Below are 22,604 nucleotides of genomic sequence, written 5' to 3' on the forward strand. Positions count from 1 at the left end.
TAAATGTAAATACCCTCCTCGATGCCTCCTCCACGTCGTCCACAGGATTTGGCGGTTTCATGGATGTGGTTCTTTTCTTTGCTGCTTCTGGCACCTCTAGAAACGTATGCCATAAAGTTCTCCCTACAAGCATACCGATACCCCCCAGCAAAATGCATATGGAATCCAGCACACGTCGACACGCTGGTCATTGTTACCGCGAATGTTGCTCCTGGAGACAAGCAGAGGGTGGACATAGAGATCGTTGATTCGAGTCCGCAGAAAAATGTTTACCTTAGTAAGAGGAACGTCAATGCAGAGACAAGGTTGGCTATAACGACACACGCCGAGGGAGAAGTGGGAGTATGTTTCAAGAATCATCTTGACCCGGGTATGTCTTCCCTTTGTTCTCTTACCGAGCATTGTCTCACACATAGGTAGATGTTCGGTCAGAATCGTCAAAAATGTCTCGCATAATCGACTTGGATGTCGATATCGGTGCTGATGCTGTTGACTACAAGTGCGTTTACTTTACGTGTCTCAATGATCAGGCTTTCATCGTGTTCCTTCTAGTGCCATTGCAAACCAAGAGTCTCTATCCGGGCTTGAAACTGAAATGCGTAAGCTGGAGGGGTTGGTGAAGGAAATCGTGGATGAGATGGGCTATCTCAAAAAGCGTGAAGAGCGGTTCACGGACACCAATAGTACGTATTCATAGCAGCATACCACTTGTGCGCCAGCATTTTGACTTTTCTTGACTTTTCTTTTCAGCGTCCACCAACCAACGCGTCCAGAATTTTGCTTGGTTCACGATCCTGTCACTCACGGGTCTAGGAGTGTGGCAAATCATGCATCTCCGCGCGTTCTTCAAGCGCAAATATCTCATTGATTGAGGACCTCTTGTATTACGACGTATACAATGTAATGGGCAGACGGGTTCGTTGTACCTGGCATTTTTCACAAGTAGAGAATGTTTGTACCATTCAAGAACTCCACAGAACTCTACGTGCTAAAATCATCTCGTGCGTTCTTCGTTTATTCAGACTCATGAATAAAATGCTAGGATAACATACAGACCAACGATTATTTCGAATCTTTCTGTCACGTCCTATCTACGGCTGCCAGTTTGCGTCTTGCTGAGCCTGGCCCTCGCCATGTTTCAAGTTGCTAGCCAGCATAGTAGCATTCCGTCCTTGTATTTTGTGGTTTGAGATTCAGCTCAACCTGAGCTTCCTGTGACTTGTTGCCCCTTACAGCACCGGCAGTAGAGTCCTTGTTACCCACCGTTCTAGGCTTGAGCAGCATCATATTCAGCTTCGCTGGCTGCGTGCTCTTCCTTTCCGGATTGCTGCTACAATCGGGCTCACGAAAGGTTCCCGACGGTGCCCTTTACGGAGTGGCATTGATCCGTGGTCTTGCCGCGAGAAAGTCAGAACAACGTGGTCAAAAGGTAGGACGAGTTTACTTGGGCTCACCGGAAGCAATGAAGACAGCGTTTCCGTTGTTGATTGAAGACACTGGGTTTATGCAGAGAGAAAGTTGTCAAGAGTCCGAGTGAATTGATCATGATGTTCCAAATGAACTGACTTTATAAACCCTCAGGTCGCCACACTGACGCGTAGTACGAATGAATTTTGGCATCGTTCCGCTCACAGAGCGTTTTATTTGGAATATACATCGCAATAAGAGACTCTCCACTTGTTGCCGAGCTCTCTCCTCGCCACATCTTACGTAGCCAGCAAACTCGCAGTTTCTCGACATGGCACTGCTAAAGCATTCTACCTGCGAAGTCCAGAAGGTAAAATAAGCTGCAAGCTATTATCTGAACCTCGGATTGCGTGGTAACAACTTACGCAGTTTCACCTATTAAGGTGCCTTGATAGCGAAATCATGCGCATTGCGTTGTTCCTCGATTGCCACAGGCAAAGTCCCATCTAGATAGTCACATTTTCAATTTTGACAAGTGGGCTTCCTCAGCCAAAGTTACAGGTGGAGCTTGAGCGAAACATACACACGCAGTTGTATGACTCTGGTAATAACGATGAGAACAGGCCACGAAAGACGATTCAGAATTTCCGGGGCCACAAAAACATTGGGGTTGACTCTCGCGTACCGTAACGTGTCTGTGACAGGGTCGACAGCCAAGCCATATGTTTCATGGGATTCGTAAGACAGATAAGTTGATTTCATTGATATCCGTGGTTACGTTTGTATCGGACCTTTCTCCGCACTGTGCCTCAGCTATAAGTATCCACAGGCGTCCCACTCCCAGCCATCGTCTGTTGACAACGGTCATCATCGCAAGATGGCACCTTCATTTCATTTCTTTGGGCCGTTGATGAATGCACCAGATACATCCCAAATTGTTATAGACCCTTCGACTGTTATGGATTTCGTGATCCAATCCGAAAAGCAGTGAGTCATTTTGCGAATGGCGCTTAGCTTTTTATTTTATTCCTGACAGGTGGTTGACTGACTCTTTTATCATCCCGTTATACGCTTCTATCGCCTCGGCTGCCATTTTCTTACTTCAGATTGTCTTCTCCTCGCGAAGAGTAAGGCAATTGTTCTGGAGGCGTAATGATGCGCCGCTAGTTATGGATGAGGAGCCTCAAGAAGCTGAAGCTACCATTCAACCAGTGGGATATTTCCAGGACTTGAAGGAACACGTCTCACAGAGTGGAGGTGCAAAAATATTCACCTTTCGTGTCCTGAGGCTAGCTGGATGCCTTGTATTGTTAGGGCTCTCTATCACAAGCCTAGTTCTAGACGTCGAGGAGAACGAATCGGAATTGGAAACCTCGGGTAAATGGGGTAAGAAGCCCAATAAAAAACCCCGTGGTGATGGGTGGCTAGAGCCGGAAGAGTGGCTCGCTGCAAGTCTATGCTTCACCTTCGTATGTTTTCATTCATTCCTCTAATCAGAGACCATCTGACTTGAGCCTTAGCTGTACACGTTTCTATTGGCTATCATTTCTGTTACTGCGAGAAAAAACTGGTGTCATATCGCGATAAGGCATTTAAATGCCGTTCTGGTTGTCACCACAAGTGTATATATCTATCGCGATGTTGCGCCATTAGCGACATTCATCAACATTCCACGGGACGCACCTGAGGGGTGGATTCTATGGACCAAAATCGCGGCGCTTCTATTCACTGGAATTGTGATCCCTTTGTTCATTCCGAGGGAATATATCCCGGTTGACCCCAATGATCCATTCCCGATACCCCATCCTGAGCAGACGACTCCTCTCATTTCATTGATCTTGTACTTTTGGATGGATCCGGTCGTCAAGGCGGCTTATCGGGTGGCCCACTTGCCGTATGATCAACTGCCGCCTCTTGCGGACTACGACGCGTCCAAAACACTCAAAGCCCGCTCGTTCAAGTATTTAGATATTTTTACAGGGGCCAATGAGCGCCACTTGTTCTTTGGTCTTATGCGTGTCTTTGCTTGGGATTATGTCGCTTTGGTTGCTGTTATGATTGTCCAACTTTCCGCGGAATTCGCTGCACCTATCGGCATTAACCGTCTATTACAGTATGTATTTCTCCAGCCAAATCTTGATCATCATTGACAAAGCCTCATACAGCTACCTTGAGACTGGGGGAAAGGATTCCCTATACCGTCCGTGGCTGTGGATCGTTTGGTTGTTTGTAGGACCTATAACAACATCAATAGCCTTTGATTGGTATATTTTCATTGCTGTGAGCCATACATATTCACCTTTATGTTCATAGATAATGACGATCCTTTCATAGACTCGATGTTTAGTTCGTTGCGAAGGAATCATAACACAGCTTGTCTTCGAGCATGCCCTTCGTATCCGTATGAAGGCCGAGACTCATAGTTCTCCGGCTTCACCCCAAATTCCAAGTGGTGCATCGACACCATCCCCATTGGATTCAACGGCTCACTTGGTGGAAGGTTCAAGTGACACCGACGTGACCTTGCACTCACACAGTCCCCCCGAAACTGAAATCGATCATTCGAGGGATGAAACTTTACCAGAAAGCCCATCCAGCATCAAATCGACAGATGATATAACAGAATCGCCTGCGAAACCTTCAAAGGAATCCTCTTCAACTACTGCTAAAGATGATGCTGAGGCGAAGAACCTCGTCGGGAAGATCAACAACTTGGTTACTACTGACCTAGCGAACATCGCTGATAGTCGAGACTTCATACGCCTACTTGTTTTTGTACCGCTGCAACTCATCTTCTGTGTGGTATTCTTGTATGTAATTCTTGGTTGGAGGTGAGTCTGTTAGTAGCCTGTAGTTGACATCTAATACTTACCATATGTCTAGTGCATTTGTTGGATTGGCAGTCATTATTCTGATGTTTCCTGCACCCGGATTCCTGGCCAAGCTGACACAAGATGTTCAAGCGGCCACCCTCAAGAAAACAGACGGACGGGTTCAGACTGTTACGGAAAGTGAGTGGCACCTATAATTATCCTTTGATTAGACTAAAGGCCTTCCAGTTATCAATGTCATCCGTATGGTTAAATTGTTTGGTTGGGAGCGCAAGATGAATGAACGCATTTCGAGCAAGAGGGACGAAGAGCTTGTGTGGATTAGGAAAAGACAACTTCTTGACCTTTTGAGTGGACTCATAAAGTTGGTCTGGTTGAACCTGCCTCCGAATACGCTGACCTTGAATGCTTAGCTTCCTTATCCCCGTGTTAACGATGATGGCGACTTACGCTACTTACTAAGTATATCTGATCGTCAACTTATTCTGAAAACACAGACTGACATATCCCTAGTGTCAGTCTCTTCTCTTGTAGTCGGAAATCGCTTACCATCTCCACAGACTATTATCATGAAACAACAGTTGAGTTCTGCGAAGGTTTTCTCTAGTATGGCTATATTCGATATGTTTTCGGGCCAGCTGCATAGGTTGCTCTACACCGTGACCGTGAGTGCAGCCGGAAAAGTCTCTCTGGATCGATTAACAGATTTCATACACAATGTGCGTGGTTGTTTAGGTGATGAACAAAAACAAACACTAATATAATCAGTCTATCATAGACCGAACTGCTTGACAACTACTTGGCCAGGACGTCCGTCACATCAATTATTCCTACTGAAATCCCAACGACCGACATTATCGGCTTCTGTAAAGCAGCTTTCTCCTGGTCCAATGATGTTCAAGGCTCTGCTACTCCTTCCGGGCGACAGTTCCTCCTACGTGTTGAAGAAGAGTTGATTTTCCACAAGAATTGCATCAATCTTGTCATCGGACCTACTGGATCAGGAAAGACCTCGTTGCTTATGGCACTACTAGGTGAGGATACTACGGTACGACTTGTCGTATAAACAATACCTTATCATTTTGTTCAGGCGAAATGCATTATGTCCCTTCGGAACCTGGTTCATGGTTTAACCTGCCACGCGAAGGTGGCGTAGCGTACGCGGCCCAAGAATCTTGGGTCCTCAATTCGACCATTAAGGTAAGCTGTCAGCATAAAATCGAGGGCGTATTTTGACATCCGCATGTACAGGAAAATATTCTTTTCGGTGCCGAGTTCGATGAGATGCGCTATAACAAAGTCATCCGTCAGTGTGGTCTGGAGCGAGATTTGACCTTATTCGAAGCGGGTGATCAGACTGAGGTAGGAGAAAAAGGACTTACTTTGAGTGGTGGACAGAAGGCGCGGGTTACTCTTGCTAGAGCGATCTATTCCAAGGCCGATATCATCCTCTTGGATGACGTGTTGGCTGCTCTTGAGTAAGTTTCCGATCTCATAGAAGTGTCTCCGTCCTCAATTCTGTGCAGTGTCCATACCTCAAAGTGGATCATCGACAAATGCTTCAAGGGCGACTTGATCAAAGACAGAACCGTCATACTAGTGGTGGGCAGAATCTACTAAACTATCTAAAATTCTTCTGATCTCGTGTACACTAGACTCACAACATCGCCATGGCTGAGCCTATAGCCCAATTCATCGTATCATTGAAAGATGGACGTGTTGCTAGTCAAGGATCGCTTTCAAATGCGCTTTCCCATAACCGAGCTCTCGCCAAGGAGGTGCAACAGGACGAAGAGGCGCTGCATAAAGCTGATGAGGAGATCGATGTTGAGGATACAGAAGAAGACACTATAGAACATCCTGTTAAGGACAAGAAGTCGCCCGATGGTAAGTTGATCATGACTGAAGAGATCCAAGAGGGGCACATCAGCTGGCCATCGCGTAAGCATTGTCGAGTTGTCTATTGAACCTTTCTAATATGTCGAGGTGGATCCAGTCAAACTCTATCTCACTGCCCTGGGGGGGAATCATGCGATGCTCTTCTTTGTAATATTTGTTGGCTCATACATCGTGCAGCAGGCCTTGGGCACAGGCCAAACGTGGTTCCTAGGTTATTGGGCATCACAGTATGATGGGGACCGTGATCCGTCAGAGGTTAATGTATTTTAGTAAGTTACTACCACAGCTTATCGATTGGTGTTGACAGCTTCTATAGCTACATTGGTGTCTATGGTATGAGCATGTCTTTTTGCTCCGTCAGTCACTAATTCTATGATTAGGTTTGCTCTTGCTATGCGCGTTCCTATTTTATATCGTTGCGTATGTCGTTTTCGTTTTCGGCGCCATTCGAGCATCTCGGATAATAAACCAGAAGCTGATCGAGTCAATCCTTGGAACGACATTGCGGTATGAATCCCTTCTGCTCATTGATGTTGCGAGATTTGAGTACATATTAGATGGCTGGACACTACGCCGACGTCACGGATCATTACTAGATGTACACAGGACATACGAGCTGGTATGACTTGAAGCTCTTTTCAGCATCAACTACGCTCTTATCAAAAGCCATTTACCCTACAGTTGACAGCATGGTTGCCATACTCCTGTTTACTGTTTGCGAATTGACCTTGGCGATGCTGATTAAATTTGCGGCGATTGTGGCGTTCACTCCCATGTTCTTATTCCCCGGTATCCTTGTGGCTATCCTTGGTGCATGGTGTGGCCAGATTTACATCAAGGCACAGCTCTCCGTTAAGCGAGAAATGTCGAATGCTAAAGCGCCTGTTTTGGGACAGTACGTTTGCTTGAAGTGGGTTGTCAAACTTTCGACACTGATGCAAATCCTTTTCAGCTTCGGGGCAGCTATTTCTGGCATAAGTTAGTCCTACTTAATTGTCTGGAAGATACCGAAAGTTTAAACACTGATGTAGCCTCTATCCGTGCGTATGGTGCGCAAAATGCGTTCATCCAAGAATCTATGTTGCGAATCGATAAATACACGAGGACTGCCAGAACGTTCTATAACCTTAACCGATGGATTGACATTCGAATCGATGCACTTGGTGGATTTTTTTCGGCGTGTCTGGCGGCATATCTAGTCTACTTCCAAGACACCGAAGCTTTCAACATCGGCTTCTCTTTGAATATGGCGATAGGTGTCAGCGGAATGATACTTTGGTGGGTCCGTTGTGTAAATCAATTCGAAGTCCAGGGTATGTCGTTTCCAGATTCGTTGTAAATCTGTGTTCTTAATATATTTCTCGTAGGCAACAGGTTGGCTATTTTAGATCATTTGCTTCGGCTTCATTCTGATATTCTTTCAGTCTGGAGCGTATACAGAGCTATCTCCATGTGGAACAAGAAGAAAAACCCTCCAAGGATCGAGAACCCCCCGCATATTGGCCAACCAGCGGAGAGCTCCGTGTAGAAAAATTGTCAGCCAGATATTCTCCTGATGGTCCGAAGGTCTTGCATGATCTATCATTTACCGTCAAGTCAGGGGAACGCATCGGAATAGTTGGACGCACCGGATCTGGGAAGGTTGGAAATAGTCTATGTCTAGGAACGCTTCTCATCCATATGTCCACAGAGCTCTTTAACATTATCCTTACTTCGCTGCATCTACACCGAGGGTACGGTCTACTACGATGGTATTCCAACCACGGCCGTTAATCTTGATGCCCTGAGGTCAAAGATAACCATCATTCCCCAAGTAGTACGTATTAGTTTCTCGATCTATCTGGTCTGTACCTTAGCTCTGCGTTCAATAGCCCGAGCTCTTGAGCGGAACCTTGCGACAGAATCTAGATCCTTTCGAACAATACGACGATGCCACATTGAACGACGCCCTTCGCGCAGCTGGCCTTTTCTCGCTACAGAACGAAATGGAAGAAGGCCGAATAACCCTGGACAGTACGATTGCTAGCGGAGGTGGCAACCTGTCTGTGGGACAACGGCAAATCTTGGCGTTAGCGCGAGCACTCGTTCGAGGAAGCAAGTTGCTTATCCTCGATGAAGGTGAGCTTCTGCCGTACGAAACTGAGAGAGATCACCACTGATGGTTATCTTCCAGCTACATCTGCTATCGGTAAACGCATTATTATCTGGAAACAACAAAAGAATATACTGACAGATACTGTTCTACAGACTACAAAACCGATTCGATCATTCAGTCTTCACTAAGGAATGAACTTGGCCCAGACATGACGCTGATCACTGTAGCGCACCGTCTACAAACGATCATGGACGCTGATAAGATTGTACGTATACGTTGCTGCTTTGATGAACCTTGGTAATTAAATGTGTTCGTCTAGATGGTCCTAGATGCCGGTCACATCGTGAGTCTATTAAGAAACGTGGGTTCATGATGACTCAATGTCCATCCTGTAGGTGGAGTTTGATTCCCCCAAGAATCTATTGGCCAATCCAAAAGGCAAGCTGAAGTCCCTGGTGAATGAGTCCGCTGACAAGGATGTCTTAAACGCTATGGCGGAGCAACGTAAGCAGTCATAGAATGTATCCATTCATTTATACAGTATCTTGGAGTGTATTTGTACGTTGTGCTCAGTGCTGTTGAGAATAGATTTTAGTAGCTGTAAATGGCAATGAATTTGGTGGTTTTGTTTCGAGCGAGTTGCACCAGTGATCGTCGGGGAGGTCACTGTGGTGACCCTGTCTTCACTCCTTACCATCATGTCTCTTCCCCTGAGGCCGGAGCTGTATAGCTTATCGGGGGACGAAGCCGCATTCTTCAAATCGGAAACTGGTATAGAAGATGACGATGAATTGAAAAGCCACATACTGACCGTACAGGCAGAAGCTTACAAGGTGAGTTGGGGCCTGGACAAGGTATTTGAATTATCTGTTCAACTTTTGACTAGATACGACCGTATCCTTGTATACGCATATTCTCTTTTATGAGGTAGTTGCGAACTCTCACAAGCTTAAGCTACTGTTTAACCCAGCGATGGCGCTGGCGTCCAGGTTAAAAATCTCGAGGCATCCTTCATATCAACGTTTTTTGGCCATCGGGCGCAAGCGCAAAGATGCTATATACGCCGAAATCGGGTGCTGTTGTGAGTGTCAAGGTATGTTTTCGATCTGCGGCAACCAATTTCGCGGGCTAGTTGGTAACGATGTTCGGAAAGCAGTCGTAGATGGATTTCCAGTAAATCAAATTATCGCCACTGACTTACACCCAGGTGAACATGTGTTTTTATTCTCGAAGATCTCTCTAAATGTGCGCCGCAGAATTTTGGACGCTTGGGCACAGACTTTTCAAGAGCACACCGGACAGCTTCCCGGCACGTTTTATTGCAGCAGATGTCTTCCAGTGCTTGTCGGCGGACAACACTCCCGTCAACACCCCCATTTCAGAAATACAGTCACTTGGCCAACTCAGAGGACACATATCTGCTATTCACACAGCCGCCGTCTTCCATCTCTTCAACGAGGAACAGCAGCTTCAGCTGGGAAAAATCATGGCTATATTGCTATCGTCGACTCCAGGATCAATGATATTCGGAACACACATCGGTCTACCAACTAAAGGCCACCGCGAAGAGCCTGTCGCTCTGGGTGGCCGCACCCATTGCATGTTTTGTCACTCACCTGAGACGTGGCGGTCTCTCTGGGACGGCGGAATATTCCCCAAAGGCGCTGTCGACGTTGAGGTTAGCTTGAAGGAGCTCGATCGTCCGGATCTCGCTGGAGCCAAGTTCTACATGCTTGTGTGGTGTATAACAGTGCTATAGGCAGTCTGAAAAGCATGATAGTCAGAAACAAATATTTTCATAGAAAGACAGAAGGTGAGTGATAATCAGAAAAGCGGGTCAATGCCCGAAGGTAGCTGAGATAAGTTTCTGCACTGCAGGTCGCCCCGCATAAAGCCAAATGCCTCAAACATCATGTACGGAAGGGCAAGTGCATAGTAAGATCACTCACTGTGATATAAACCGAAATAGGATCAAAGCAGCATCGCTTGGCACTTCCGAAATAAATGAGTTGGTCTCCTCGAAGTCGAAAGATTGTGTCATTTAGCAAACGAGGGCGTGATAAAACTGGAACACAAAACAGTCAGAAAAAAAGAAACAGCAAAGTTAAGAAGAGAATAATCAGAAATAGCGGGTCAAAGCCCGAAGGTAGCTGAGATAAGTTTCTGCAGTGCAGGTTATATCCCCTGCATAAAGCCAAATGCCTCAAACATCATATACACCGAAGATGTCGGTCCCGTACAGTAGTACGAGAATAAACAGGAAAGGATACGGTTGGCACACTCACCAGGGAGAACAACACGTCTTAGAGGAGGTATAGACTCCATCACCTCCATCGTCACCTTCGGTCACAGTGAACGAAGTAGGACGATGCAAAAAAAATTTTGAGATGTCTACGCTGTTTAGGGCCGGTTGAAGTCTTCCCTTTTATGGATACATTCCGGCAACTTCCGATCGGCTTCCCTGAGGCAATAATATTCCCTCAGTTACAAGCCATTTACTCACGAAGATGATGTAGGAGTTCGTGTCAATTATTGGCCAACCTCCTTCACCACTTTTGATGAATGAAAGACATTATGTTTATCCCAGGCTATCTGGATATGAACTGCGGCACACTAGAGCACGAAATCAGAGATTAAGCCTTGGATTCACGTATGCACAGACGAGCTGGAGCAACAAAGAAACACCTGTTGAATTTTGAAGTCACACTCAGTGCATCTTTTCTTCAACTATATGTCCACAAGTGATCTCAAATACATACCTTCGTAGCACGAATAACATGGGGATGTTTCAAAACACTTCATGATTCCCCTGCGTAATATTCGATCCCAATTTTGAACTTGTACATTTATGTCATTGCTTGATCCACCAATTTGACTATCTCTTCTGCACATCCCCAGCTTGACTGCCATCCCGCTCCCGAGTGCCCGATGTTATGAAACACGAGGACAGACGAACCATTGACTTCCAAATCCTTCCCCCTCTCTAATCGAAGACCACTTTTCCGCGCTGGCCGGAAGCCAACGACTTCCCTGATGAGAATAGAGTCAAGGTCCTCCGGTACAGGAGTGCGGCCCTCCACGCGCAGATGAGACGGGACAAGCTCAGGATATATCTCCAGAGCGCGTTTTTTGATATCCACTGAGGTTTCTGGCACCGGATCGTAATTCCTGGAAAATGATTCAGAAACTCTTCTGTGGCAGAAGCAAGCTGCGTACCAGTCATCGGCCTCTCTCGTCCCACCAATGATGACCTGCCCGCTGCGTCGAGGGATGATATATGTTCTGTCACCGCCCTCTCCGCCCGCAAGATCACCCATCTGCTTTGTACGACCCTCTTTGATCCAGGGAGCGTCGAGAACAATGACTTGTCCGCGGACGGGGTACATCTCATCATCCAAAACGTCACCCAGCTTAAGCGATCCTAGGCCCGTGCAATTGATAATAGCGAGAGGCGTCTGTGGCTTTGTAAATTCCAACGCGTCACGAAGAGAAGCAAGGATAGCACGGTGCACGGTGCCTCCAAGATCGTCAAAAATCTTGACGAGTTTAGCCAGGTAGGGAGAGGTATCCATCGTGAGGGAAGTGAAGGAAACACTATGTTTAGCAAACGGCTTCAGTTCATCTTGAGAATAGACGCGAAACTTTTTGCCCATTTTAGTAGCAAAATATTTCAAGGTAAAAGCACTCACATCCGGCATAGACTCGTAAAATTTGATATGCTTTACGCCGTCCGACCCATAGAATTCAACCTGCCGAAGCTTCATCAAAGCGCTCGCATCACCCTCTCTGGCTTCTTCTTCCCACATAACATCAAACGTTCGCTTATCCAGCCTTTGTTGACGAAGATCTTCATCTGCCGCGAACGAGAGATGATGAGCTCCTGCCGCAGTTGATGCATAGATGGCGGTCAATGGGTCTCCAGGCTGATGAGCTCCAACGGCAACGACATTATATCCGGCCTGTAAGAGCCGTATAGCAGATGTCAAGCCGATGACGCCGAATCCTAGAACAAGGATAGGCCGAGTCGGTTTCGATGTAGATGACATTGATTACTGTGGAGAAGATCTTCGCGGGCACTAGAGGAACCGAGATTATTTAGTTTCTCGGCACCCCTCACAATGATACCGGGGCTGTTACTTACCGTCGTCATGCCGGGAGTTAACTGCCGCCTTTAGCCGCCTTGGCCGGGGCGAATGCTCGCTGGGCTTGATGTGACGCCATGATCCACCCAAACGACCCAAACGAAGCGATGGCCGTCTCAGCCTATTATCCATGGCTCCTGCATCCATCCTCGTCATAAACCCCAATTCTTCACAGTCGATTACCGATGGCCTGGCAGAGACCCTGGTGGCTCCCCCAGAGGCGAAACTGACGTTCTACACGGCCCCTAGCCATGCGCCTCCATCCATCAATGATATCGTAACTGCCAATCTGACGGCGACAGCATGTTTCCAGGATATCCTCGAGAAGTTGTTGTTGGAGGAGCACGATGGGTTCTTGGTATGCTGCTGTTAGTGATGCTAGCTTAAACTGCACATATACGAGGTACTCACATACATATCAGTTTCCGACCATCCGCTAGCACACATGCTACGCGAAGCGACGACGAAGCCTACGGTTGGAATATTTGAGGCGGCCATTACGCAAGCCCTACTCGTCGGGAAGCGATTTGGCGTCGTGACTACTGGAACGGGATACAAGTTCAACCTGTATAACGGTGTACGCGCATTTATGGGTGCCAACTCGGAAAGATTTGCCGGTCTTGTCACGACGGGTCTCGGCGTTGTTGAGCTCAGAGAAGGGGACCGAAAGAAGATTGAGAAGAAAATGAAGGAGGCGAGCGGAAAGATGGCATCACAGGGTGCAGATGTAATTCTTCTAGGTTGTGCTGGTGAGTATGGTATTCTGATCTGTAAGGTAAATTCTTAGTGTGTACCCTGCAGGAATGGCTGGAATGGAGCCCCTGGTCAGACAAGGTGCGACGGAAGCAAACCCAGGACTGCCGCCTGTCCGAGTACTAGACGGCGCAAAAGCTGGTGTAGAAATGCTTGCCGCCTTGATCAGATTATCTTCGCAGGTGGCCTAGCGGTCGCAGTGAAAGGAAACGGGAGTAGTACAGGAATGTGACGATGTGATAATGCGATGCGCAGCACGTGCCGGTGACACTCGCGACATAACGCGTCGGTGGCGGCACGCCACGGGAAATTTCCATACCCCATGCAAAGTGCGTTCTTAGACACCCAAACTGTTGGGATTTTGCTGGAAAGTTCTAGAAAGAGCAATCCGGCATCATGCCGAGAGTTGATGAGTAAGCTCGAGAGAAAGAGAAAGTTGTAGTAGATTCTAGATATAAGTCTGGGGAGTATAAATACAAGCTCTGTAGGAGCTGTAGAATAAGGAGTTTATACCTTCTGGCCTTACCAGCCTGGAGTCTACCCTGCGCATCACCGAGGATTTCCAACAGGTTATGGGCCCCGGCACGATTAGACTCTGATTACGGTATCTCGACTTCTTAATTCGCCCTCATTCATTACCTACTATGAGTAGCGTGACAAATGCTCTGATCGCACGATCAAAGGGATCAAGCGGCCTGAAGCAGAACATCGGATGTCACGCATGTGGCAAGACTGGCCATATTAGTCGTGATTGTCGCACAAAATGGAACAAAAGTGCCGATGCTGCAAATATTGTGCAGAGCGACGATGAAGAAATGGAATATGCCTTTTGAGGCAACTTTGGTGGAAAATTGGTTATATCTTTGTGAATTCCCTTAAGCCCCTTGGTAGGAATGTGTTTCTGCTGTGGTTTAGACTGGGTCCGGCTAGCTTGATATTGGGATCAGCTGGCTGTAAGTAGCATTTGGGGCTCCTGCAGCATGGGTGAGGATAGGGAATGGTCACAAGTCTTGGGATATAATTGGGAAATTTCGGACTATTTCAAGTTTCAAGGGGAGACTTGGGATATTGGGACATTTTAGGATATATTGGGATATTCTGGAATATTGCGGCAGGATGCCGTATTGAAGGGGAGTGTTGGGATTTTGCTGGAAAGTTCTAGAAAGAGCAATCCGGCATCATGCCGAGAGTTGATGAGTAAGCTCGAGAGAAAGAGAAAGTTGTAGTAGATTCTAGATATAAGTCTGGGGAGTATAAATACAAGCTCTGTAGGAGCTGTAGAATAAGGAGTTTATACCTTCTGGCCTTACCAGCCTGGAGTCTACCCTGCGCATCACCGAGGATTTCCAACACAAACACTCCACTCCATCACCCTGTTTCAGCTGCAGCGTCTTATGGATAACTAAGCATCAGTCCAACCTCAGTTCATCAGTGGCATTCCGGCAGTTAGATGATGGATCAGATCCGCAGAAAGGGAACCTTTTGCTTTCGTGTCTCACACGCAACAGGCACGCGCTTCACCAGTATGATCGGATACAGAGCCAGGAATTATAGTAAGCGGAGGCTGTGAGCTGGCCTCTTCTATTGATCCAGATTTCTCTTACATATATACGGGGGAGTGGACCAGCGATAGTCGCTCGCTCTTCTTCTCCGTGTAGGATCTCATCATGTCAGACGCTCCAATCGTCGAATTGTAAGAATTTTTTAGTTACCTTTGGCTCTCAATGCAACTCACTCAACCACTAGGACTGGACCGATGGTGCGCCTTTCTGCAAGGACAATACTGCTTTGTCATTCATAACACTCATCACAGCTTCTGGGATACTTTGTCAATTGGGGGCTCTGTGGTGCATTATCTGTGCAAGTGTGTTGGTACCCACTGTTCATTCTTCAAAAGCACGTATCTTAGCTGCTGCGTCTCGTAGATATCTACTACGTCGCCTTCCCCAAGGACAGACGGTGGACAAAATGTTTTGTCCTTTTCATATATTCTATCGAGCTACTTCAAACGTTTCTTGCTACCCGTGATGCATTCCGCATTTTTGCTTCCCACTGGGGGGATAAATCCGACCTTGATAACTTGGGTCTGATTTGGCTGAGCGTTCCCGTCATAACCTCGATCAGTTGAGTCTATGGTTGTACCCTCGCTGATTGATGCTTACCCGCTGGTGGTCAGTCAGCTGTACCGCACATTCATTCTTTTCTTGGCGCGTGTATGCGATGAGCGGTAAAATCTGGATCACCGGGGCCATCTTGATGGTGAGGGTATAATGTTTCATGTCATTGATTTCGATCTTTGATTGTATTTTTTTTAGTTGGCTTTGGTCCAAGGTGTCTCAGGCATGTGGACAGCAGCACTTGCTCGTAAGTACGGGCTGTTCTCAGATGTACAGAAGCGTATTTCCGAGGTAATTGTTGTAGGTTGTTAACTTTCTCAACAAGGAGGGTGCTTACTATCTGTAGGTCACGTTAGGCGGAAGTGCTCTCTGCGACATATTCATTGCAGGAAGCATGATCTACTACTTGAAAAACACTACATCAGGGTACAACCCGTACAGCGCTCCTCTTTACAAGTTCGTGCGGATGGTGGTCCAGTCCGGTGCCCTTTGCGCAACGGTTTCTATCTTAGACATCGTGCTATTTTGCGTTTATAACGACAACAACTTCCATGTGGCTCTAGATCTAATCCTTTCGAAGCTATATTCTAATTGTCTTTTGGTCGTAAGTCGACACAGGCCTTCATTTTCAGGAACGCTCAAACTCTCATAGATATTGAACTCTCGTACGCGCTTTAACGTCGGACACGGCGAAGTCGAATACTCATCAAACAATCTTGTGCTGTCTTCATGGCACGTCAACACTTCAATCGCTTCAAGTTCCCGCCCGATGAGTCGAGGCCGATGTAATTCATCAAGGATCCCCAACAGGATAAGAGACGGCTCGGAAACGATTGCAACCGTGAGACTTCGGCTCACAGAACTTGTGTTTGTACTAATTACTCGTGTATAGCCTTCAAAGGATAGCTTAACTGGAGCTGTGGTGATTAAGATGCCCGAATCGTCATACGGATCGAGATTTTCGTAAAAGCTTGTGGCCATAATTAATGTATAATTGTGCTGAACGCGAAATGTAACAAATACTCGGATAGAATTTTTTTGGTTAGATGCACCGATACCTGACTTCCGAAAGGCGAGTTGTGGCTATGCAACTACTGCTCGTTTTCTACTCTCAAGCCAAAAATTCGCAACCTGTCCGAAACGCGAAAACATCGTGTTTCTACGTGACAATAAACTTTTCGTAGTCAATGATGGCAAAAGACGCGTCTTGCTCACTCAAGGGGCCTTAGAATGCTCCTACGATGTGCGCCCCCTCCTAAATGTTGCATCTACATATCTCAGCCTTAACAGAACGCCGTCGAGATAATATCTACTAGCTTAGCCACTATACCGAGAAACCGTGTGGTGATACAGACAGATCGACTTGAGGGGCTCGAAGGAGAATTTATCAATATTCCCAAGGAATCGCGCGCCGAGGTGCTGTCATTATTATTATCTATGAAGGTTATCATGAATGAAAGAGGATTGGTTACTCCTCAGGTGGCCGCTTCTGATACGAATCTGGTTAACACTGGCTATTGTGACTGATTTCGCTGGTTGCAATCCCAGATTCACGCACTGCGCCTGTTCCCGTCATCCCGCCACTACCACCGCTCCTCTACTAACAGGAGGAGAAACTCTCACCTGGCGTGTTATCACACACAGCGACCAGACTTTAACAGAGACCACCACACATCTTCGAGCATCGTATTTGTACTGGGACGCTGTGTGTGCATCTCCAGCTATGCAATTGAGTACATCGCTTACGGAGGCTTTTATTAGAACCTACCATAGCGAACGGCCTCCCTCTCCTCCTCCATCTCGTCTACAAGAGATACCCGAGTCTTCACTCGCGAGGAACTTCAGTCCAATCCAGTGTCACCTCAATGTCAATGATTCGGTCGTCCTAACCGTTTCTACTATCACGCCTTACCTGGACAATATCCTCGCCTCGTTAGGCCTTCACGTCGAAGCGTGAGACTCCTTCATCATGTACGTCTTGAGCCTTCCCACATCATTGGTACCGACGTTAACCTTGCCTTTCAGGTATTGGCTTCCCTCTATCCTTAAGCACACCCACACGCAAGATGAATATGAAACTGTGGCCCCTCTTCAGATTGAACCATTGCCTGATGTTGTGACACGGATCTTTATGTTGTTGAATGGTGTTTCCGAGGATCGCTTAGGTGACTGGTCTAGAGCTATCTCACGATCTCAGGACGATATAAGTGGTGGAGAGACATTGTGGGACTGGTTTCCAAGGAATGCCAAGACGACGAGAATCTGTTCAGAGAGTTGGAATGGGGTGGAATAGAGGTGAAGAGACTCTAAACGAGATTTATTAATATTTTGCTACACCTATACATGTAAGACCTTTCCCCGTATGCGGGACGACAATGCACGATTCTTTGATTTCTGGTTATCAAATAGGGTAAATAAGAGTAGATATCACTAAGCCTACTTGGCTTCTCTTGCATTAAATGCCCGTATTATTATGATGAAATAAATCCATAATCCGGCGACGGCCCCACGGCTGGCATGCCCTCGAACCCGCTCCAATCCGTACCAGTCCCAAAGGCATTGAGATCGATATTCCAGTTCCTCACATCCGTTGCGATCATAGCCTCCACGTTCCCATTACCATGTCCTCCCATAGCCTGGAGGAATATCTCTTCGTGTTGATTGAACAACGTGCCTTTAAGGGCAAGAACCACATTCCCAAACTCGTCGCCCAGGTTCTGTAGACAGGAAGCAACGTTCTCCGCCCGTGTCAGGGCGGCGTCGGCAAGGTCCCAGTGGTGGAGGTCCCGTGCCTTTTGAAGGGCACATCGCAGACGACAAAGAAGAAATATTGGGTTCGTGCGGGTGTCGACCTGAAGACGGTGTTGTTGGGCTGGAGGAGACGTAGAGGGGGAGTCGAGGGAGGCCGTGGTAGCAAGACTGAGCCGGATAAGGGAAGATGTTACTGAAGAAAGAATGTGGCCGACATCTATGCGTATAAACTAAGTTCCTGCCATTGCAAGTCTTGCAGATGACGTACAAACAAGCCAAAACCCATCGAATGCTCGACCTTCTAGTGAAGTTATGTACTCCACAGCCTGAGCATATTTTTCCAAAGTCTCCGGATCGGGTGTGAATCTGCAACCCGTTCAGATCAATGTGACCATGGCATTCAAAGGAACGCTGCTCACGGACTGCCGAGCCCTATGCTAAGTTCAATTGCTATACGCCTTGCCATGCACCGAAAGCCAAGGAGACAAGTCATTAATGACGCTATGCCGATATGAACTCCAAGTATCATTGTGGGACTAGAAGTTGCGACTCACGGAACCCCGAGGCGTCTGCTGCACCCTCCTTCTGCGCATCACGCGCTTCCTCCAATAATGATCCCACCTCTTTCTCAATGTCAACGACACGCCCCAGCCGTTCATCCTTTGGCGCCATAAGAGTACACACTTGCGTTTGTAGTCGCGAAACAAGAATCGTTAGCCGACATAGGTGAAGAAAGGAGTTGGCAGAGTGAACATGCAGGGGAACAGAGGGGACGGAACGAATTGGAGTAAACGGCGATCCTCGCTGCGAAGGCGGATGTCCCTGAGGGCTATGTTGGTGCTGCGAACGAGGAGAAGAAACATTCGAGAGATGACCGGGTGAGCTACCTAACACCGGATGTGAAGGTTTCAATTGCTGGGTGGCAGAAAGAATAGTGGCGATGGACGGCAACGGGACAGTATGGTTATTCGTCTGTACATGAGAAGGCCGTGAATTAAGGAATGAAGCCCTACAACGAATGAGAAGACCTGCTTAGTCGATAGCTAATGGGTCATACCAGGAGTCATGAACTCGTAATGCCCACCACAGTACACGTCGGAAATCCTTCTCCCAGGACGGTATACCCCAGTTAGTCGGGTCTATATGAAGTCCCAAGAGCTGTGCCTGCGCGAGAGCCTTCCAATGATTTAGTATAGCTTGGCAAGTTGAGAAGGCTAATCTACCCACCCGGGCCAAAATCAGATAGTCATCCTCCGCGCTACTCAAGGGACGCGCCGATATATCCAGGAGTGCATCGGAGATGCTCGTTAAACTGCTCCTTGGAAGTCCTAAAGCCCGATGTAACCATTGGGATTTCCAATCCGAAAAGGCCGACGCACCGGTTGCCTCCTGTCCTTCCGTCAGCCTCCTCACCGTTTTGACCAATGGCCTATACATCCCCCTGGGTGCATGGATAAGTGCAGCAGTATAGATTTTAGAGAGCACGGGCAAAGGGTATGGATAATCAGGTGAGTATGGCGAGGATGTTGACTGGGTGCCGGCCAGAATATGTTTGGGCGGGGGTAGAATCGGAAACGCGGCATTGCTAGCGGACAAATAAAGGTCGAGAAGGGCGGTCTGGCGAGGCGGAGGATGGAGAAGAGACAGAGCAGACTTGACATTGTGGAGGTAAGAATCTGGAGGGCGCAGTCGTTGCTCTGTTATAGTATATAGCCATCGTTAGAAGAGCAAGCGAAGGAAAACGACGCACTGTCTGACTTCCTACTGAATATAGCATACTGAGGATTCCTACCATCGAGTGAGATCTGTCGCGTCTGCTCGTTCCTCTCGCCTACTGCAAGATCAGCTCAATCGTTGATGAGACGAAACGATGCTTACCACCAGCCTTGCGCGCCCCCACCGGTAAAAGATCGTCCGTCAACACTGCTGTAATAATATGGTATCCACGAGTCTCCTCTAGCGCAACAGCATCTGAGTCATTGATCTGTTGCGTGCTCGGACCAGGATCAGCATTGACAGCCTGGGCGGGGCCTGCAGCAGTCGTACGTGAACGTTTCGATGGGGCCGGATTGACGCTGTCAATGGTGAGTTCTTGAGGCGACAGCGACCGCTTGTTGGGCTTTTTCCGTTCTCGAGGTAGCTCATCGAAGGTGCATTTCTTGCGGGTGTGCCTAAATTGGCCCCATCAGCGAACAGAACACCACAGCCTATTTGTAGACAGCTCACTGGCACTCTACACACGGCGTTCCCACCTCTGTGATCGCACATCTCGTCTTCGCTCTTCGCTAACATTGTTCTCGGTCATCAAATAATTACTGTACAGCTGATAACTCACGCAGCCATCGCATGGTCGATTTTTCCTGGATCTGAAAGGCCTTGCAAGGGTTACCGGTGGCGGATCATCGTCGTTCGAATTCTGGTTCGTCTCTTTGGGAGGAACATTTGTAGTGCCTGACTCAGAGGCCCCGGTCATAGTGAAGGGGAGAAGATGTCGATCGGAAAATCCTTTACCTTATCAGCCACCACGTGTGTTTCACCTCGGGCCGACATAAAGACGTTTCTAATACACAAAACTCAACTGGCTGCCTGCATACTCTGTACAAGACACGTACATATGTAGTAGTATCTTCACTATGTGCAGCACACTTACTCAGGTCGCCATTCTGACAACCATTGATTTCGAGGGCCCCTGTAGCGAAAATCAGGGATGGGAAAATTGATATATAGCATAGGAACTTACGGTAGCGTACTTGATCCCCGTTGTAGGAACCTGCCAGACCCTGGCGGCGCCATCACTTCATTAGTCTCGCTGTCATAGACAACCTTCCCACGTAGAATCGTGTATCGAGGCCAGTCCTCCAAAACGACATCCTCATAAGGGGTGTAGTCGCAAGCGTGGTGCAGCTGCAAGCGACAATGCTAAACAGGGAAAAAGGATAGATAGGAACGACGAACCTTCGAATTCTCGATCTTATAAGGCCTGCGGTTTTTATCTGAGCGCCAGATGATAAGATCGGCATCACTACCGGATTGTAGGGTCCCCTCTGTCAGGAAGCACAAGGTGAATACAACGGCGATATGGGGCTGCCAAGAAAAGCATACTTTGAGGATACATCCCATCTCGACACAAGATCAGCATGATAAGGTTTCAACAGAAGTAGATAGCATACATAATTTGGCTGCGTTAGTTGAATTTAACTCTACGAATTTCTGAGGGGTAATGCGACCCTTCAATACACCCTCACTCCATAGTAAAGGTGTCCGGGTTTCAACGCCAGGAAGCCCGTTGGGTATCGTCTTAAAGTTCCCACGGGGATTGTTTGTGGGATTCTTGATGAGACCGAGCTACGTGTTCACAAAAAATGAGCGATAAAGAAGTAAGCGATAAGGAATCACACACTTGTTTGCCATGCTCATCATTGTAGCATGTAGGCGCGTGATCCGAAGAGAACACTGTAAATGTGCTATTCGCGAGACCCTCCCAGATTCTCTCCTTATCCTTAGGGTCGTCCCTGAGCGGCGGTGCACAGACACATTTTGCACCTTCAAACCCTTCCTTCCGCATTTGCGAGCCGTCCAGTATCGCATAATGAGGACACGTCTCTGCGTAGATAGGAAGAAGTCGTGTTTGAGCTTTTCGGATGATATTGATTGCCTCTGGAGCAGAAACATGGACGATAAGCATGGGTGTGTCCATAAGTTCTGCAAGTGCCAAGGCACGATTCGTGGCCTCAGACTCGACGATAGGAGGCCTTGAGGTGCCGTGATGCCATGGTTCAGTCATTCCCCGCTCTTGAAGACTCTTCGTCATCCAGTCGATGCTGCAGGAGATTAGAGAGATGTTTTGAAAAGCGATATGGAAAACATACACATCCGCGTTCTCACAATGGACCATAGTAGTCACCTTGTACTTTCGTGCAGCTACTAATACATTGAGGATTTCGCCATCGTTAAGCTTCAAGTCGACATAAGTCATATATATCTAGCCTTTTCGTCAGAATTCCAAGCTAGAGTTAAGCGAACCTAACCCACTTTCATGGACGTGATCCCTTCCTTAACAAGCTTTGGGAGTTCGGAGTGCATCTGATGCTCATTTGGATCCGTAACAATGAGGTGGAATCCATAATCACAGACAGCAAAATCATCAGACTTTTTATGATAGTCAATGACGGCGTCAGCAAGTGAAGTTCCCCGAGCCTGGACAGCAAAGGCCAGAATGGTGGTCGTCCCGCCTTGTGGTAAGAAAATGAGGAATATTTCACAAGCAGCCTGAGATAGCACGACTTACCAGCTAAAGCACTCCTAGTCGCGCTCGTCCAATCATCCGCGGACCGAGCCCCAAGGCCCTTCGCGGCGGACTGAGCAACGTGGACGTGACTATCAACACCCCCAGGAGTAATATACCCTCCATCGGCGTCTATTTCCTGGCATCCGTCCAGTGAGGGCAAACCGGCAGCGAGGATGCTAATTTTCCCATGCTTGATACCGATATCGCAAGCCACTTGATCAGCCGCGGTGACCACGATACCGTTACGAATAATCAGGTCAAGGTCGAAGGACATGATGGAATACGCAGACGCAATATTGCAGAGACCGGAGGTGTGAATGC

General features: G+C 47.6%; 9 protein-coding genes across 9 annotated transcripts; 6 read left to right on the forward strand and 3 right to left on the reverse strand.

The window, feature by feature from the left end:
• Positions 1-63: 63 nt before the first annotated feature.
• Positions 64-872, forward strand: BT62DRAFT_918181 (uncharacterized protein; the record flags this gene model as incomplete). Its single annotated transcript, XM_043184076.1, has 4 exons — positions 64-370; positions 421-499; positions 553-683; positions 751-872. The coding sequence occupies 4 exons, from the start codon at positions 64-66 to the stop codon at positions 870-872; spliced, it is 639 nt and encodes a 212-aa protein (XP_043042096.1).
• Positions 873-2,284: 1,412 nt separating this feature from the next.
• On the forward strand, positions 2,285-8,750 carry BT62DRAFT_979562 (uncharacterized protein; the record flags this gene model as incomplete). Its single annotated transcript, XM_043189449.1, has 27 exons — positions 2,285-2,394; positions 2,444-2,876; positions 2,928-3,520; positions 3,573-3,687; positions 3,742-4,238; positions 4,291-4,418; positions 4,467-4,602; positions 4,652-4,664; positions 4,799-4,957; positions 5,017-5,272; positions 5,329-5,438; positions 5,490-5,716; positions 5,765-5,840; positions 5,894-6,179; positions 6,235-6,406; positions 6,454-6,470; positions 6,518-6,644; positions 6,695-6,756; positions 6,819-7,032; positions 7,090-7,115; positions 7,169-7,454; positions 7,562-7,778; positions 7,828-7,953; positions 8,009-8,255; positions 8,385-8,497; positions 8,552-8,575; positions 8,628-8,750. The coding sequence occupies 27 exons, from the start codon at positions 2,285-2,287 to the stop codon at positions 8,748-8,750; spliced, it is 4,893 nt and encodes a 1,630-aa protein (XP_043042097.1).
• Positions 8,751-8,930: 180 nt separating this feature from the next.
• BT62DRAFT_889725 (uncharacterized protein) lies at positions 8,931-9,991 on the forward strand (the record flags this gene model as incomplete). The annotated part of the gene is made up of 5 exons (XM_043182998.1): positions 8,931-9,065; positions 9,119-9,159; positions 9,222-9,313; positions 9,365-9,439; positions 9,489-9,991. 5 exons carry the CDS (start codon positions 8,931-8,933, stop codon positions 9,989-9,991), a joined length of 846 nt encoding a protein of 281 aa, XP_043042098.1.
• A 709-nt stretch (positions 9,992-10,700) lies between these two features.
• Positions 10,701-12,475, reverse strand: BT62DRAFT_715700 (DAO-domain-containing protein). The gene is made up of 5 exons (XM_043181992.1): positions 12,374-12,475; positions 11,922-12,308; positions 11,449-11,873; positions 10,992-11,400; positions 10,701-10,917 (listed from the first exon to the last, which is right to left on the reverse strand). Exons 2-4 carry the CDS (start codon positions 12,276-12,278, stop codon positions 11,079-11,081), a joined length of 1,104 nt encoding a protein of 367 aa, XP_043042099.1. The 5' UTR covers positions 12,279-12,308; positions 12,374-12,475; the 3' UTR covers positions 10,701-10,917; positions 10,992-11,078.
• On the forward strand, positions 12,413-13,578 carry BT62DRAFT_929689 (uncharacterized protein). The gene is made up of 3 exons (XM_043185775.1): positions 12,413-12,742; positions 12,797-13,123; positions 13,176-13,578. The coding sequence occupies exons 1-3, from the start codon at positions 12,505-12,507 to the stop codon at positions 13,316-13,318; spliced, it is 708 nt and encodes a 235-aa protein (XP_043042100.1). The 5' UTR covers positions 12,413-12,504; the 3' UTR covers positions 13,319-13,578.
• Positions 13,579-13,682: 104 nt separating this feature from the next.
• BT62DRAFT_929690 (uncharacterized protein) lies at positions 13,683-14,034 on the forward strand. Its single transcript, XM_043185776.1, has one exon. The coding sequence runs from the start codon at positions 13,772-13,774 to the stop codon at positions 13,958-13,960; it is 189 nt and encodes a 62-aa protein (XP_043042101.1). The 5' UTR covers positions 13,683-13,771; the 3' UTR covers positions 13,961-14,034.
• A 386-nt stretch (positions 14,035-14,420) lies between these two features.
• BT62DRAFT_929692 (uncharacterized protein) lies at positions 14,421-16,296 on the forward strand. Its single transcript, XM_043185777.1, has 9 exons — positions 14,421-14,820; positions 14,874-14,886; positions 14,941-14,995; positions 15,053-15,250; positions 15,304-15,386; positions 15,443-15,544; positions 15,591-15,848; positions 15,897-16,085; positions 16,137-16,296. The coding sequence occupies exons 1-9, from the start codon at positions 14,795-14,797 to the stop codon at positions 16,209-16,211; spliced, it is 999 nt and encodes a 332-aa protein (XP_043042102.1). The 5' UTR covers positions 14,421-14,794; the 3' UTR covers positions 16,212-16,296.
• A 1,308-nt stretch (positions 16,297-17,604) lies between these two features.
• BT62DRAFT_717143 (uncharacterized protein) lies at positions 17,605-20,678 on the reverse strand. The gene is made up of 13 exons (XM_043181993.1): positions 20,608-20,678; positions 20,331-20,555; positions 20,222-20,275; positions 19,874-20,166; positions 19,746-19,826; positions 19,375-19,692; positions 19,223-19,323; positions 19,053-19,171; positions 18,550-19,004; positions 18,415-18,496; positions 18,264-18,361; positions 17,685-18,212; positions 17,605-17,629 (listed from the first exon to the last, which is right to left on the reverse strand). The coding sequence occupies exons 2-12, from the start codon at positions 20,336-20,338 to the stop codon at positions 17,716-17,718; spliced, it is 2,106 nt and encodes a 701-aa protein (XP_043042103.1). The 5' UTR covers positions 20,339-20,555; positions 20,608-20,678; the 3' UTR covers positions 17,605-17,629; positions 17,685-17,715.
• BT62DRAFT_888705 (dihydropyrimidinase) lies at positions 20,642-22,557 on the reverse strand (the record flags this gene model as incomplete). The annotated part of the gene is made up of 9 exons (XM_043182968.1): positions 20,642-20,684; positions 20,736-20,899; positions 20,951-21,039; positions 21,098-21,115; positions 21,166-21,340; positions 21,396-21,816; positions 21,865-21,977; positions 22,028-22,227; positions 22,284-22,557. The coding sequence occupies 9 exons, from the start codon at positions 22,555-22,557 to the stop codon at positions 20,642-20,644; spliced, it is 1,497 nt and encodes a 498-aa protein (XP_043042104.1).
• Between the last annotated feature and the right edge of the window lie 47 nt (positions 22,558-22,604).

This window comes from Guyanagaster necrorhizus, assembly GCF_019112545.1.
Source record: "Guyanagaster necrorhizus MCA 3950 unplaced genomic scaffold BT62scaffold_7, whole genome shotgun sequence".
NCBI classification, from domain to species: Eukaryota; Fungi; Basidiomycota; class Agaricomycetes; order Agaricales; family Physalacriaceae; genus Guyanagaster; species Guyanagaster necrorhizus.